Here is a 14,233-nt window from a genome sequence, read left to right as displayed (position 1 = left end):
AGTAAAGACAACCCATCCATGCTGATGTTTCATTGAATTCAGACTTAGAGAACTTGATTCATCCCAGTCACACATTGCTCTCCTCAAAGATAGTAAACAATACTTTTTGGAGGTATTCTGTATCGGACTGATTGAGGTTCTTAGCAACAAGGAAAATATCTAATGTGGTTTGAATCAAATAAAGGCAGAGCTCCTTTAGTGTGACTCATGACTGCAGGACCTCCGTGGGAAACCTGAAGCACACCCTATGAGGAAACATTCTGATGAGCTTTAGAAAGGCCTCTCGTGGGGAGGCGGCAGTGTATATTTACACATTTAAAGCTATTTGTTATGCTATAAACTCATTTGTTGCGTTAAGGGTTTGTATTCTGCGTTCACAGCGGCAAAAAAGCATGAAATAAGCTCTGGTGTGGGCAGGTAGAATTTGAATGTTTTTCCGCCACTTAAACCATAAAATATCCAAATGATGTTGGCGATGTTCAAATAACTGCTTCCCATGTGTCTCCACCAGAGCGCCCGAGAGGGGACCAGAATCCTTTAACCGTCTGAAGCTTGCTATTCATCCCTCCTCCTCCACCAAGGCCTGCAGCGCACCACCCTCTCCATGTAAAGGGCTTTAAAGCTCGCTGCGCCAACAATGAATACTGGAAAGAAGGGAACCTTTTAGAGAGGAAGATAAACTGCCTCACTCTGAACAGAACTCTTATGGAGGAAAACATGATACGATACTAATGTGTCTGCAAGCGTATGTGTGCAGAATGTATGAGTGGGGTCGTTAAACTACTGACAATAACCCTACCCTGATTGTTGAACCAGCTAACCAACCCAAGCCAGCTGACCAGCCCAAACAAGCTGACCAACCCAAACCAGCTGACCAAATCAGCCGATCAACCCAAACCAGCTGACTAACCCTAACAACTAACCAACCCAAACCAGCTGACCAACCGCAACCAGCTGACCAAACAAAACCAGCTGACCAACCCTAACCAGCTGACCAACCCTAACCAGCTGATCAACCCTAACCAGCTGACCAACCCAGACCAGCTAGCCAACCCAAACCAGCTGACCAACCCTAACCAGCTGACCAACTGAAACCAAAAGTGGATGTGTGCATTTTACTGAGTAGTGTATGAAATCATATTTGAAAGGTGCAAAATGTGTGTTGGATGGATTAAATGTTTGGAGGAGGGAGAAATGCAGAGTATAGAGGAGGAGTAGGAGGAGGAGACGTGAGGAGTATAGAGGAGGAGTAGGAGGAGGAGACAGTGAGGAGTTTAGAGGTGGAGTAGGAGGAGACAGTGAGGAGTTAGGAGGAGGAGTAGGAGGAGGAGACAGTGAGGAGTTAGGAGGAGGAGTAGGAGGAGGAGACAGTGAGGAGTTTAGAGGAGGAGTAGGAGGAGGAGACAGTGAGGAGTTTAAAGGAGGAATAGGAGGAGGAGACGTGAGGAGTATAGAGGAGGAGTAGGAGGAGGAGACAGTGAGGAGTATAGAGGAGGAGAAGGAGGAGGAGACTTGAGGAGGAGTAGGAGGAGGAGACAGTGAGGAGTATAGAGGAGGAGTAGGAGGAGGAGACTTGAGGAGTATAGAGGAGGAGTAGGAGGAGGAGACTTGAGGAGTTTAGAGGAGGAGGAGAGGGTGAGGAGTATAGAGGAGGAGTAGGAGGAGGAGAGGGTGAGGAGTATAGAGGAGAAGTGGGAGGGGGAGACGTGAGGAGTTTAGAGGAGGAGTAGGAGGAGGAGACAGTGAGGAGTATAGAGGAGGAGTAGGAGGAGGAGACTTGAGGAGTATAGAGGAGGAGTAGGAGGAGGAGAGGGTGAGGAGTATAGAGGAGGAGGAGACGTGAGGAGTTTAGAGGAGGAGTAAGAGGAGGAGAGGGTGAGGAGTATAGAGGAGGAGTAGGAGGAGGAGACTTGAGGAGTATAGAGGAGGAGTAGGAGGAGGAGAGGGTGAGGAGTATAGAGGAGGAGTAGGAGGAGGAGACGTGAGGAGTATAGAGGAGGAGTAGGAGGAGGAGACGTAAGGAGTATAGAGGAGGAGTAGGAGGAGGAAACTTGAGGAGTATAGAGGAGGAGAGGGTGAGGAGTATAGAGGAGGAGTAGGAGGAGGAGACGTGAGGAGTATAAAGGAGGAGTAGGAGGAGGAGACTTGAGGAGTATAGAGGAGGAGTAGGAGGAGGAGACGTGAGGAGTATAGAGGAGGAGTAGGAGGAGGAGACACTAGCTGCGTTTCCAACCCCCTGCTTTAATGCAAATTTTGAAGTATTGAATCAGTAAACAGTGATGGAAACACCAAAATTCGCATAAAAATCCTTTAATTCGCAAAAAGGTTTTTCCGCTCGCTTGATGTGGTTTTTGACTTATGCGAAAGAGAGTAAATGCGCACAATGGGAGATGGAAACACACCTTTCGAAACAGCTGTGACGTAGCGAACATTGAACACACAGGACTGACAACGTCTTTTCGATACCCGCATAACGACCGGCCTTAGCAACCCTGCCGACATCAACTTGTAGCGTCAATATATATATATTTTTAAGCGTTTGTATACAAAGACATCCGATATCATATATATATATATATATATATATATATATCATATATATACATATGTATATATATATCATATATATACATATGTATATATATATATATATATACATATATATATATATATATGTATATATATATATATATATATATATATATATATATATATATATATATATATATATATATATATATATATATATATATATGTATATATATGATATCGGATGTCTATGTTTGTATATCCTTTAATTATACCGTGTCCATTAATCCCTGATATATGGACACCTACTAAGTAGTTCCAGTCAAATTGTGTGTTCAGCCTTCAAAATGAGAGCTGGTAAATTTTGAAAAATGCATTAAACTTTAATCAGGAAACGCGGTTATATGCTATAAACCTTATAGTATCTGTGGTATAAAGGCTGAGGCGAATTTCAGATTATAAATATGTACACTTTATGTTGAAAGTATAGACCGTCGCGATTCCGATTAAAATGAATTGCGCTGTGAATAGTCTTCAAAACGAGAGCTGGTAAATTGTGAAAAATGAATTAAACTGTTATCAGACAACGCGGTTATATGTATAGATAGAGTATCTGTGGTATAAAGGCTGGGACGAATTTAGAATTATAAATATGTACAATGTATCCTTTAAATACGTCCATGGAACAGATGGCCAATGTAGATACGTGTGTGGACCGCTGAAGAGGTACAACTTTTCCTTGCTCTCATTGAAGGAAAAAACATTACAGCTATTTTAGATGGAAAACAACAACGCAATTCCACTATATATCAGGACCTAAGAGAGAGCATGTTATCAAAAGGATACGACAAGCCCTGGAATGTGTGTAGTTTTCTGCTCCAACCACTTGATGGAAACGCACCTAATTCAAATTTATTTTTTGCAAACCTTCTAAAGATTCGCTTCACCTTTAGATGGAGGAGGAGGTGACAGTGGAGGAGAGGTGCAGGAATCTTCCTGCACCTCTGGAGGAGGTGGAGGAGAGGAACTGGAGAGAGACTGATAACCATCCCCACCATCGATGTGTAATTGAAGCGTGTCAATGAGCCTTTCAGCTCGTTAAGACAACTGATCCAACCAGATGGAAAAGGATATTCAAGACATTCATGTGTTCACCATGTTGAACTGGACAGAGCTGGGATGTGTGTACCTGTTCCCTTCAGCTGGCTCTTCATGTGAACACATAACTTAGACACACTCAACCTCTCAGTCTGGATTTATAAATCCATGTGTTCCTGGTCGCTCCTCTTACCGGCCCCTTGCCTGCTCTGTCTCTTATTTAGGTAAACATAGGAATTATTGCTATTCATCTTTGGAAGAAAGGTTTAAGATGGTGTGGATAAAAAGGGTTAACAGATAGATTGAACAAATCCATAATTATAGTACGTATATACTTTAATATAACCAGTACATTTTAAAGTACATACTATAATATACCTAATACATGTTATAGTATATACAATAATATAACTAATATATGTTATAGTACTAATACACGTTACAGTCTCTCCCTCTCCCTCTATCCTCTCACCTCTATGGTGTTTCAATATCAAGCCGGTAGCCCCCCTTCATCTCCCCCTCCCTGTGATACAGTAGAATGCACCCTAAGCCTCCAGACTGTAAACTCCTCTCCCCTTCTAAAGGCTGAAGCCGCTGCCCTCCTCCTCTCTGCCGCCTCCTCTCTGCCTCCTCCTCTCTGCCCTCCTCCTCTCTGCCCTCCTCCTCTCTGCCTCCTCCTCTCTGCCCTCCTCCTCTCTGCCCTCCTCCTCTCTGCCTCCTCCTCTCTGCCCTCCTCCTCTCTGCCCTCCTCCTCTCTGCCTCCTCCTCTCTGCCTCCTCCTCTCTGCCCTCCTCCTCTCTGCCTCCTCCTCTCTGCCCTCCTCCTCTCTGCCCTCCTCCAGCGTGCTAATCGGCAGCGTGCTAACCGGTAGCGTGCTAACCGGCAGCGTGCTAACCGGCAGCGTGCTAACCGGTAGCGTGCTAACCGGCAGCGTGCTAACCGGCAGCAGGATCCTAACTCATCTGCTCAGGGAGCGCTGAGGCATGCTGGGTAGGAGGGGGGCCATCTCGGATCTCTCCAGAGGGAAGGTGGATGACCTTACCTTGTTGATCCAAGTCTCGAACTGGTTGTTTTGGGTGGTCAGGAACAGATCTGCAGTGGAACAGGGGGGCAGAGAGTGTTTTAGATTACCATATGTAGGTATGGTATTCAGAAGTGGACCGGTCTGTAGTCATCCATCAACATGCACTTTTATACTCAATGCTTTGATTCTGTAACGCTTTGAAGTATAAAGCGCTGAGCTGCATTCATAATGACCACATGCAGCTCTCACCATTAGAGACCTGACTCCTGTGGGGAACTGGACCTGGATACCGAGGTGGAGGGAAAACACTATTGGCATCGGTTAACCTCGCCTTAGGTCTGCCCTATAGTAGGTCTGTCCTACAGTAATTCTCTCCTACTGTCCTACCATAGGTATGTCTTACAGTAGTTCTGTCCTACAGTAGGTCTGTCCTTCATTCTGTCCTACAGTAGGTCTGTCCTACAGTAGGTTGGTCCTACAGTCTGTCCTACAGTTGGTCTGACCTACAGGAGGTCTGACCTACAGTACAGACGGGATTACTGGACGTGTCCTCCAAGCCTGCGCTGACCAATTAGCCCCCGTTCCCACGGTTATAATTAACCTCTCCCTATGCACCACTCCCTTATGCTTTAAACAGTAAATTATAGTCCCTGTCCCCAAGAAACCCCAGCCCAGCTGTTTAAATGACTATCGCCCCATAGCCCTGACCTCTGCGGTGATGAAGTGTTTTGAAAGACTAATCAAAACCTTCATCCCCTCCTCCTTACCTGTCACCCTGGACCCCTTACAATTTGCCTACCACCCCAATAGATCTACAGATGACGCCATAGCCCACATACTCCAGCCACACTACCCTCTCCCACTTAGACACCAGGAAAGGGGCCTACGTCACGGGGGCTACGATAGCCCCCTCCAAGCTGGTCACTAAAATGAGAGAACTCGGCCTGCAATCTTCCCTTTGCAGGTGGGTCCTTAATTTCCTGACCGATAGATCACAGGTGGTTAGAGTGGGCAATCACATGTCATCCCCCCTCACCCTCAACACCGGTGCCCCCCAGGGTTGCGTGCTGAGCCCTCTGCAGTATTCCCTTTACACCTACGACTGTGTTGCCACCTTAGAGTCCAACATCATTGTCAAGTTCGCTGATGACACAGCTGTGGTGGGCCTGATCTCCAACAATGATGAGGCTGCCTACCGCTCTGAGGAGCTTATAGTGGACTTCAGCAGGAAACAGCAGAGGAGCTTCCAACCTCTCAGCATAAACGGAGCCCTGGTGGAGAGGGTAGACAGCTTAAAATACCTTGGTGTTCACATCACACAGGACCTGTCATGGTCCTGTCACGCCAACACCGTTGTAAAGAAAGCCCATTAGCGTCTCTACTATCTCAGATGACTTAAGACTTTAAACTTCCACTCAGTGTGCTCAGGAACTTCTACACCTGCACCATAGAGTGCATCCTGAGCGGGAGTATCACCACCTGGATGGGGAACGCCACCAAGCAGGATCAGTTGGCTCTAAGGAGGGTGGTCCGCTCAGCTGAGAGAACCATCAGGGCCAGGACATTCACATCAAACGATGCAGAAAAAGAGCCAAAAAGATCACTAGTGATGGCAGCCACCAGACCCGGCCATCAGACTGTTAAACCAGACTGACAATGTCACTTAGCCCACCACCCAATCATTATTATAATCTTGCACTTTATATAGTTGAATTACAGCCGTACTGGTACATAAGAATTTCATTACGCATTGCCCTGTACAATTGTGTATGTGACAAATAAATAAAACTAACTAACTAACTAACTAACTAAACTAACAGTAGGTCTGACCTACTATAGGTCGGTCCTACTGTAGGTCGGTCCTACAGTAGGTCAGTCCTACAGTAGGTCGGTCCTACTGTAGGTCGATCCTACAGTAGGTCAGCTCTACAGTAGGTCAGTCCTACTGTAGGTCGGTCCTCTCACACAACAGAGGAGAATATGTCAGACATATGACGTGGCCAGCATCATGAGTGGGCAGCACGGAGGCGTGAGGGCGAAAGCAAAAGCTCTTTGCCCTTATGCGCTCTTCATTTATTGTTATGCGCATCGCTTAAATCTCGTGTTGGCACAAGGAAGTAAAGACATTCAAGACGCAAAACTCTTCGTCGCGGGGCTGGAGAGTTTCCACAACTTTTTCGCAAAGTCCGCTAAACGTACTGCTTTATTAACTGAGGCTGGTGGAGGTAGGCTAGTACTGGGAGGCTTGGCTACACGCTGGCACTTCAGAAGCAGAGCAGTGAATGCAGTGTACGAGGGTAGGGACACCCTGATTACTGTATTTGACCAGATCATGACTGAAAGAGGCTGGGATAATGACTATATTAATCAGAGCAAGTCACTTAAAGACAAACTACATGACTTCAAGTTCATGTTTCTTTTAAAAGTGTTCTTGAACATCTATCGCCATACAGAGGTCCTATTCACCATCCTTCAAGCGCGAACACTTGACTTGCGTAAGTCGAACCATCAGATGCCACCATAGCTGCTATCAAATCCCTGCACTCACAAACCAAGTTCCAGGAGATTTATGAAGACACCACGACCACGATTGGGCATGAGGATCCCAGCAGAATCCGCTGTCGCAGGGGCTGGCAAGACTACGACGAAGGCCTCAGTCATGAACAGCATTACGCCGATTCAAGAGGAGCAAGTGATTCTTATTGGATTCTTTACTACAAGATCGTGGATGGTATCATCACTCAGATGACAGAAAGATTCAGTGATATGCAAAACCTCCAGTTTTTCCGTCTGATTGACCCTGCAGCATTTACTGATTTTGCAAAACCCAACGGATTCCCAGCTACGGAACTGGCGAAGTTGTCGGATGTCTACCCCTTCTTTGATATCCACAGGTTAAAGAATGAACTGCTTGTAGTTTATGAGAACACCACATTCCTCAAAAGGCCTAGTCAACTACTTGAGCTGATCATATGTGTGACAAAACTCCTGAAGCTGATGATGACCATTCCTGTTACCAGCGTGTCATTCTCGTGTTTAAAACGAGTGAAGACATACCTACGGAACACCTGTAAACAAGAGAGACTGACAGACCTGTCAATAATTTCTATGGAGTCATCAGTATTACGGGAGTTTGACACATTCTCAGCACTGAAGGATAGGAGGGTTGACTTTCTGTATAGGTAGGTAGTAATAGCTAGCTTTCCACCCACCCATTGCTGCTGTTCTATTTTGTTTTATATTATGTTGCTAATCTGTTCATAGTAGTTGTACATATTTACAACAGTTGGTTGCATGGTCTTAGTATATAAATATTTATTTTCACCATTGTTCAAGAAAGGCAGGCCCACATATGCTATATACTTTGTACTAAATACTATATAATAAGCTTAAAAAAAGAAAAACACACATAAGACCTGAATTAACTAGTTTCTATCCTTACGGTGTGTAATTTTAACCGTCGCTTTTATTAGGTTGAGTGTCCCAGGTATCATTAAACAGGGTATCTCTACGCTCGCAATAAGGGAATGTTTTGTGACGAATTGCTCATGTCCTTCTGGAAAATAATTGGCTGTTTGTAATAGGAAATCAGGCATGTTATATTTCCTTCATGGTACCCCCGTTTGGGAACAACAGAAAAGGCTGATTTGGAATAATTATTCACAACACACAAAAAAATCTGTCAGGCTGCCTGCTGCCTAAGATTTTGTTAATTATATCGTAGTGAATACATATATCATAATTCACCTTCACCTATGATGTTAAGTGTTGTTCTAGAATCTACACTGTTGTACGCATATCGTTTACTCTGTCTTGGTTGTTCAGGGATCACTGTCCCATTAAATGTTAGTTTAATGTTTGGGTTTTCTAACGAAATAAACAAGTCACGCATTCGTGTGCTCAACGTGAGAAATGGCCTCTTTCCATTTAATGCAATTTCCATAATATTATATTTATATGATTGAAAGATACATGTCGTTGACCCTGCACGCTGCCATGCATTACATTTGAGCAGCACGCACCATGAATGAACTTTACTTTATGTAGTTGAACTTTGTCTGCACGTTTGATTAAAAGTTTAGAAGCATTGCACTCTGCTGATACACTTTTAAGTGTCTAGTGTATTTTAGTTATTATCCTCTCTAACGGTGCCTCCAAACGACGCGTCACGTGAGTATGTTTTTTTTAAAGTTGTGTAGGCCTACACTTTAAAAAAGACATGCATGTGCGGGTGCACTGCGTGCATTCATGAATGCGTGTTCATGTTTGCCTCCCTGGTGAGCTCGGCCAGGAACCGCTACTGGAAAGGACGAGGGGGGGGTTGAGGCTTCTTGGTGTAACCTGGGTTACCTAACTATAACCAATTGTTACCTAACTATAACCAATGATCCCAGCTTTTAAGGCAGGATCATTGGTTAGGGTTCGGAAACCTTGGTATAACAAACCTTGGTGTAACTTGTAAAAAAAATCACGATCATTTTTGTCAATAATGAAATTATTATTTCAATCATTCAAACGATTTATCAAACGAATATTATTGAGTTTGAAAAAATTGATGTATTTATTCAGCATGTCTCTCCCAAGAAGCACTTTGTAACTGAGAACTTTGAAATTTCACCTTAAAAAATACACAAAATGGTCAAATAGAAAATATTCAAATCTAAAAATTAGATTAATCGCCCAGCCCTATTCTAATGTTGGCTTAAAGTGTGTATTTGCAAGGATGGAGATTTCATCATTGTAAATAATAACTGCTCTCTTTAGAGTCAATCTTTTCAAAAGGACATGAACTTTGTGGTCAGCAAACGACATATAAAGAAATCAAGTTCTTTGAGATCCGCTGACACAAGGTTCTGTGCTCTGGGTCACACCGTGGGAGACAGTTTGCCGCCTGGGTACGTGATGCCTTTAACATAATGGACTCAAGAAGTGCTGCTTCACCAACTAGAGAGACCATGTAGAAGACAACGATGAAAGCCCAAGGGAGCAACAGAACCATTTACCCGTATTGTGTGACTTTTATAACGAGAGTGCTTTTGGACAATGTAGCCTCATGGTTAAGGCTCATGTCTAAGGCTCATGTCTAAGGCTCATGTCTAAGGCTCATGTCTAAGGCTCATGTCTAAGGCTCATGTCTAAGGGGTGTTCCTGTCTATGCTGGTTGTCAGTGAGTTCTCTGCGGATGCAGGCCACCTAATGTTGTGCTGATGAGACGTCAGTGATTTGGTTAATCAGCCATTCAGGCTCCTCAGACAGCACCCCACTGCGGGTGATGGGCTGTGATGGGCCGCATACCGATGAAGAGTGCCGATGCGGCAGAGGGGAAGGCCCTTCACTGGGTGAACACACAGCGCTCTCCACAGGGTGGGGCCCACCGACCACTGCCCCATCACAGCCCTTCCTCTGATTCTCCCCTACAGGCCCATCCCTCATCCTGGATCCTGCTTCACTTCTTTACCTTCATTCCTCCGTCTGTTTCTAACAATCAGAGATGGGGTGGCCTAACCCATTGAATCCAGATACATGATTAAGCAATATCACACGAGAGGGAGTGCTGTTGTACTGAACATCAGCACGGCTTCGGTTACTCTATAACTATAACTATATACTCTATATGTGATTCGGTCGTAGGTACGAGGCCGCAGGCCGAGTGCCGAAAATAATCAGTGCCAAAGATAATCACTGCCTCTAGGACCAGCGGGTCCCCATGGTCTCTCTCTAGGGGTCCTCCTGGTCCTGCCTCTAGGACTGCCCCTAGAGAGAGACTAGGGGGTCCCCCTGGTCTCTCTCTGGGGTCCCTCCAGGCTCACCAGGACCAGGAGGACCCCTTGAGAGAGACCATGGGGTCCCCCTGGTCAAGCCTCTAGGACAAGGGGGACCCCTAGAGAGAGACCATGGGGTCCCCCTGGTCTCTCTCTGGGGTCCTCCTGGCTCACCAGGACCGGGCAGAGGCCGGCGGTGGTTAACTGGGTCAGAGCCATGTGACCGGGGGCTGACGTCCAGGCCAGCCTGGAGCCGGCTGATCCCATGTGGCAGTCAGTGAGCCCAGTGACATCAGGGACCAGCGGACCAGTGACGGAGCCCAGCCCAACCCAATGAGACCGCTGTCAGCCTGAGGACAGCCGGGGCTAACGGAGACTCAGCACTTCTGAGGAAGGCCAGCACGCTCATTAAGAAAAGAACAATAGTCCTGAGTTATATATTCTTTAATTTAACCACGCCTTTACATCAGAACCACCCATACACAAACACACACACACTATATACAGTGGGGCAAAAAAGTATTTAGTCAGCCACCAATTGTGCAAGTTCTCCCACTTAAAAAGATGAGAGAGGCCTGTAATTTTCATCATAGGTATACCTCAGCTATGAGAGACAAAATGAAAAAAAAAAATCTAGAAAATCACATTGTCTGATTTTTAAAGAATTTATTTGCAAATTATGGTGGAAAATAAGTATTTGGTCAATAACAAAAGGTCATCTCAATACTTTGTTACATGCCCTTTGTTGGCAATGACAGAGGTCAAACGTTTTCTGTAAGTCTTAACAAGGTTTTCACACACTGCTGCTGGTATTTTGGCCCATTCCTCCATGCAGATCTCCTCTAGAGCAGTGATGTTTTTGGGCCTTCGCTGGGCAACACGGACTTTCAACTCCCGCCAAAGATTTTCTATGGGCTTGAAATCTGGAAACTGGCTAGGCCACTCCAGGACCTTGAAATGCTTCTTATGAAGCCACTCCTTCGTTGCCCGGGCGGTGTGTTTGAGGTCATTGTCATGCTGAAAGACCCAGCCACGTTTCATCTTCAGTGCCCTTGCTGATGGAAGGAGGTTTTCACTCAAAATCTTACGATACATGGCCCCATTCATTCTTTCCGTCACACGGATCAGACGTCCTGGTCCCTTGGCAGAAAAACAGCCCCAAAGCATGATGTTTCCACCCCCATGCTTCACTGTAGGTATGGTGTTCTTTGGATGCAACTCAGCATTCTTTCTCCTCCAAACACGACGAGTTGAGTTTTTACCAAAAAGTTATATTTTGGTTTCATCTGACCATATGACATTCTCCCAATCCTGTTCTGGATCATCCAAATGCTCTCTAGCAATCTTCAAAACGGGCCTGGACATGCACTGGCTTTAGCAGTGGGACACGTCTGGCACTGCAGGATTTGAGTCCCTGGCGGCGTAGTGTGTTAGTGATGGTAGCCTTTGTTACTTTGGTCCCAGTTCTCTGGAGGTCATTCACTAGGTCCCCCTGTGTGGTTCTGGGATTTTTGTTCACCGTTCTTGTGATCATTTTGACCCCACAGGTGAGATCTTGCGTGGAGCCCCAGATCGAGGGAGATTATCAGTGGTCTTGTATGTATTCCATTTCCTAATAATTGCTCCCACAGTTGATTTCTTCACACCAAGCTGCTTACCTATTGCAGATTCAGACTTCCCAGCCTGGTGCAGGTCTACAATTGTGTTTCTGGTGTCCTTTGACAGCTCTTTGGTCTTGGCCATAGTGGAGTTTGGAGTGTGACTGTTTGAGGTTGTGGACAGGTGTCTTTTATACTGATAAGGAGTTCAAACACGTGCCATTAATACAGATAATGAGTGGAGGACAGAGGAGCCTCTTAAAGAAGAAGTTACAGGTCTGTGACAGCCAGAAATCTTGCTGGTTTGTAGGTGACCAAATACTTATTTTCCACTATAATTTGCAAATAAATTCTTAAAAAATCAGACAATGTGATTTTCTGGATTTTTTTTTTCATTTTGACTCTCATAGCTGAGGTTTACCTATGATGAAAATTACAGGCCTCTCTCGTCTTTTTAAGTGGGAGAACTTGCACAATTGGTGGCTGACTAAATACTTTTTTGCCCCACTGTATTTGATCCCAAACTAGTCTACTTACGCTTAATAAGGGACATGTGTTGGTCTAATCATTTGATTATACATTGTAGTAGTCATCAGAAATGCAGAAAATAAATACGGTCACACTTCAGTAAATAACACTGCCACCCACGTCATATCTTCAGCCTCTACTTTAGTTATATCTCCATAACATCCTTGTGTCGTCCCATAGGATCCATCTTCCCTGGAATATGATTATGCCACCATGTTCTTTAGTTATTTGTTGTAGAGGCTTATTTAGTAAGCCTCAGTTATTGCTTTGTTGCTGAAATAGCAGACCTCCAAAATAAAATGTAAAGCTAAAGACCTGTCAGAAGAGCACTTTGAATAATGTTCTCACTGAACTGTCATTAGCAAACTCTCGTACAGGGATGAACAATGAACTAGATGGGGCCTTCAGAGAGGGAGAGAGCATCCGCACAGAGACAGAGACAGAGACAGAGACAGAGAGACAGAGAGAGAGAGAGAGAGAGAGAGGGGGAGAGAGACTGTAATGGTCTTGGGCGCCACTGGGCAGAAATTAATTCTAACCAGTAAAAGTGAGAATTAACCTATTTATGTTTTAGATTGATCTTACCAATTCTTACTAGTAAAAATGTTATTCTTACTAGCATGCATAAGAATTTGAGATATCAATAATCTAAAAAATAATCCTTACATATTACCATTCACTACAATTAACCCAATTCTTACTTAAAATCAGGACTTCAACGTGAATCATCTCAGACCCACAGGTCCTACTATGTTCTAGCAATACTTCTAGAGACTGAATCGACCTCTGAAATCAGAGACCATATATACGCCTTGTTTCCTGATTCTACCAAACACAATGTACTTGTGCATGTGGATGAGGCTGTCAAAATGGGATTTTAAGAAGTGGATTTTAACAGTGACCATTCCAATTTTTGATGATTGGAAACCTTTCCAGAAATGTTTCAACAGTCATCTACTGATGGCTGAGTATTTCTTATAGCCTGTACAGCCTGCCTCTTAACTTACACATTTTCTGCGGGGAACCCGGCGTTTAACTCTGGCAGTATTACCTGTATAGCCTCTGGCAGTAATACCTGTATAGCCTCAGGCAGTATTACCTGTATAGCCTGTATAGCCTCAGGCAGTATTACCTGTATAGCCTGTACAGTCTCTGGCAGTATTACCTGTGTAGCCTATATAGCCTGTATACCCTCTGGCAGTATTACCTGTACAGCCTGCATAGCCTGCATAGCCTGTATAGCCTGTATATAGCTTGTATAGCCTCTGGCAGTATTACCTGTATAGCCTGTATAGCCTCTGGCAGTATGACCTGTATAGCCTGTATAGCCTCTGGCAGTGTTACCTGTATAGCCTCTGGCAGTGTTACCTGTATAGCCTGTATAGCCTCTGGCAGTGTTACCTGTATAGCCTGTATAGACTCTGGCAGTGTTACCTGTATAGCCTGTATAGCCTCTGGCAGTATGACCTGTATAGCCTCTTGTAGTATTACCAGTATAGCCTCTGGCAGTATGACCTGTATAGCCTGTATAGCCTCTGGCAGTATGACCCTATATAGCCTGTATAGCCTCTGGCAGTATGACCTGTATAGCCTGTATAGCCTCTGGCAGTATTACCTGTTCGTACTCCATTATGTTGAGCTGCAAGGAGCGGATAAAGAGCGTCTCTCTGATTAGCCGACACTGAGAGGATACT

General features: G+C 44.7%; 1 protein-coding gene across 2 annotated transcripts in view; it reads right to left on the bottom strand.

Annotated features, from left to right (window-relative positions):
- The window catches only part of itfg1 (integrin alpha FG-GAP repeat containing 1), an 85,757-nt gene that overhangs the window by 55,563 nt on the left and 15,961 nt on the right, over nucleotides 1-14,233 (bottom strand). For both annotated transcript variants that reach the window (XM_079737240.1, XM_079737241.1), the window contains exon 7: nucleotides 4,670-4,719. In XM_079737240.1, the coding sequence (XP_079593366.1) occupies nucleotides 4,670-4,719 (50 nt within the window). The remainder of the gene's footprint in view (nucleotides 1-4,669; nucleotides 4,720-14,233) is intronic.

Source organism: Pollachius pollachius (assembly GCF_949987615.1).
Source record: "Pollachius pollachius genome assembly, chromosome: 5".
NCBI classification, from domain to species: domain Eukaryota; kingdom Metazoa; phylum Chordata; class Actinopteri; order Gadiformes; family Gadidae; genus Pollachius; species Pollachius pollachius.
Note: the sequence above shows the minus strand (reverse complement) of the source record. Positions and strands in the feature narration are given on the sequence as shown.